Source organism: Etheostoma spectabile, chromosome 13, assembly GCF_008692095.1.
Source record: "Etheostoma spectabile isolate EspeVRDwgs_2016 chromosome 13, UIUC_Espe_1.0, whole genome shotgun sequence".
Lineage (NCBI taxonomy): Eukaryota > Metazoa > Chordata > Actinopteri > Perciformes > Percidae > Etheostoma > Etheostoma spectabile.
The window spans coordinates 9614063-9617022 of record NC_045745.1 but is presented as its reverse complement, the minus strand read 5'-3'; the positions used below and the strand labels follow the sequence as shown (position 1 = coordinate 9617022).

The 2960-nt window shown below is 44.3% G+C and overlaps 1 protein-coding gene across 1 annotated transcript in view; it reads right to left on the bottom strand.

The window, feature by feature from the left end:
- The window catches only part of gemin5 (gem (nuclear organelle) associated protein 5), a 26236-nt gene that overhangs the window by 13673 nt on the left and 9603 nt on the right, over positions 1-2960 (bottom strand). The window contains 3 exon segments of the mRNA XM_032534669.1: positions 167-240; positions 790-926; positions 1780-1862. Of these exon segments, the coding sequence (XP_032390560.1) occupies positions 167-240; positions 790-926; positions 1780-1862 (294 nt within the window).

The window sequence follows — 2960 nt, the reverse complement described above, 5'->3', positions numbered from 1 at the left end:
CTCTCTCTCTCTCTCTCTCTCTCTCTCTCTCTCTCTCTCTCTCTCTCTCTCTCATAATCATCACTATGCATCCCCCCTGTTCTGAAGCCTAAAGACCAAAGTGGACAGCTGGTCCCTAACAGGAACTTCACGGGCCAACGGCATGTTAGGAGACAGGTCCACTCACCCGTCCTCGTTGCCGATGGCGACCACTTTCCCATCTGGCTTCCAGCGGAGGTCGGTGTGCGGAGACAGCTTGTGCTGTTGGGAAGCAGAGCTCACGTCACAACCCATTACAAATCCCCTGCAATCGTTCCCATTCAGCGCGAGGGTTTTTGTCAGGTTCTACTGTGGCTGACAGGCGCTCATAGGTCACTAAAGGGTTTCTGAAGTTTGCAGACGAGCATGTGTGCATGAGCAGATGAGGACACAAATTTAATTTTTCTGAATATGATGATTGTTCTACTGCTTATTAGTGTCTGAAGCACGAATAAGCTCACTTTGCTTTTGGGTTAGGGAGGTAACTGAAGTTAAAACATTCAAAGAAAAACTACTTGAGTCCATCTAAAAACCGATGCTTGTGTGCAGTATGTGCATACAAGCCCACCCTGACAATCTGAATCGCCAAATAAGTTTAGCGCTGAATGAGTACACTACTTTGGCTGTTGTACAACACTCTTGGAGGGGAGAGCATCTAATAATATGCCGTGTAGTTCAGTGAGTCGATCACGGAACCCACATTGAAAAAGCATGACAACATCGTAAAAGCAGGTTAAATGGCCAACAGAATGTCATCGTCACCCCTCCGACCTTGATGCTGTTGGTGTCTCTGATCAGCCTGTCGATGTCCGACGCATCCCCGCTCAGCCGAGACGGATCGTGCTGCAGGATGACGCCTTCGCCGGCGCAGCTGTACAGACTGTAGGACGGCTTTCCTCCGGCTGCGCCTGAACACAACGCGCACACAAAAACAAACAGAGATCAGGTATATGATAATTGTCTGGTAAAAATGACACCAAAATAATGAGGGACCCAGTTCACGCTCTTCATGTTAATCTATGGAGCGTAGTGGTAGACTAAGACCTCCTGTGGTAATCTGACTGGTAGGGTTATGGAGCGTAGTGGTAGACTAAGACCTCCTGTGGTAATCTGACTGGTAGGGTAATGGAGCGTAGTGGTAGACTAAGACCTCCTGTGGTAATCTGACTGGTAGGGTTATGGAGCGTAGTGGTAGACTAAGACCTCCTGTGGTAATCTGACTGGTAGGGCTATGGAGCGTAGTGGTAGACTAAGACCTCCTGTGGTAATCTGACTGGTAGGGCTATGGAGCGTAGTGGTAGACTAAGACCTCCTGTGGTAATCTGACTGGTAGGGCTATGGAGCGTAGTGGTAGACTAAGACCTCCTGTGGTAATCTGACTGGTAGGGCTTTACTGTATTTATATATAGTATTGTCCTGCAAATGCTCTAGTTTTTGCTGCATGTCATACCCTCTCTCTCCCACTGTTGTGACTTAATCAGTCCTGTAAATAAAAAGGCAAGAAAAACCAGGGCACCCTGGTAGAGTACCAGGGCTCAGTCCTTAATGCAGCAGCCACAGGTTGATTTCCAACCTTTGCTGCCTATCATCCCTATCTCCCACTTTCCTGTCTTCATCTTCATCTCAAAACTAAAGATATCAAAACTAAAGAATCTTTAAAAACAAATAAAGGCTGCGAGGTAAACAAATCAGCAGAATAAGCACCAGCAGATGTTTGCTGGGTCAGAGCGGTCAGAGAGAAACAGTTCATTAGGAACTTACCAAACGACATCGGGGGGACCGGGGGCCCCCAGGCCAGCGTGTACACCGTTTTCCTGTGATAGGAGCTCGATATCTGCGGCGGCCTGGGAGGAGACAAAGCAGAACCAACGCCCAGTCAGGAACACAAGCACCAACAGCACTCAAGAGGCCTTAAAGGATTACTTTGCCCAAAGCAAATCACTTTCTCTCTTTTATTTTTTTTCCCCGGAGGCGCCTTGTGTGGTTTACCTTTCAAAAATCCCAACAGTCATCCGTTTTTGCATTTAGAAAACATGCCCATAGTCATTTTTTAAAAAAGGTGCCCTGGCGAGTTTTATTGTAAATAAAAAGTAAAAAGTTTGATTTGCTTTAAGTTTCTAGGAACAAGATGCATTGGGGGCGGGAATCTCTGGGCGTGATTTAAAAAAAAAACAACAACATATCAATCTGAGTTTGTTTGCTTGTTTTTTTTTTGGGGGATTATTTTTGGGGCTTTTCCACCTTTATTTGACAGGACAGTTGAGTAAGAAAGGGGAGCGAGAGGGGGAAGACATGCAGGAAATCTTCGCAGGTCGGATTCAAACCCTGGACCTCTGCATCGAGGCACAAACCTCAAAGTATACGTGCGCCCGCTCTACCCACTGAACCAACCCGGCCACAGTTTGTTAGATTTTGACATATGCAGTATTTGTGCCACACAAGTTTTAATTTTAGTTTTTTTAATTTAAATGTTTTTTTATTGTGTGGTCATTCCAGGCTAAAACCTTAAACATGCTGAGTCAATTTCTGTCATAGTGATCTTCCATGTCAGAGGCTGAGTCATGGTCAACGGGGGAGAATTGGCTTCTTAGACCATGAAACATGAGGTGGTCACATGTAATGTGATATAGTAGTTGAACAGCCTTTATGTGTTTTGTCTAATTATTTTATGTATGTCTTATTAGATGATGTGTAAATATACAAAACTTATTTTTTGTTTCCTTTTGGCCATTTTTGTGTTTTTTTTCTGCACTCTTACCTAAACTCCAAGTTGTTGTCCATTAACACATCCTCAGTTACTTTTAAATGAAAAGCAACACAATAAAAAAAAAAAGAAGTTATTTTTTTAAATCGATTATTAACTTATTAGAATCAAATGAGGTCATAAGGGGCATATTCCAGATCGGCCCATCTGAGCTTTCATTTTCTCAAAGGCAGAGCAG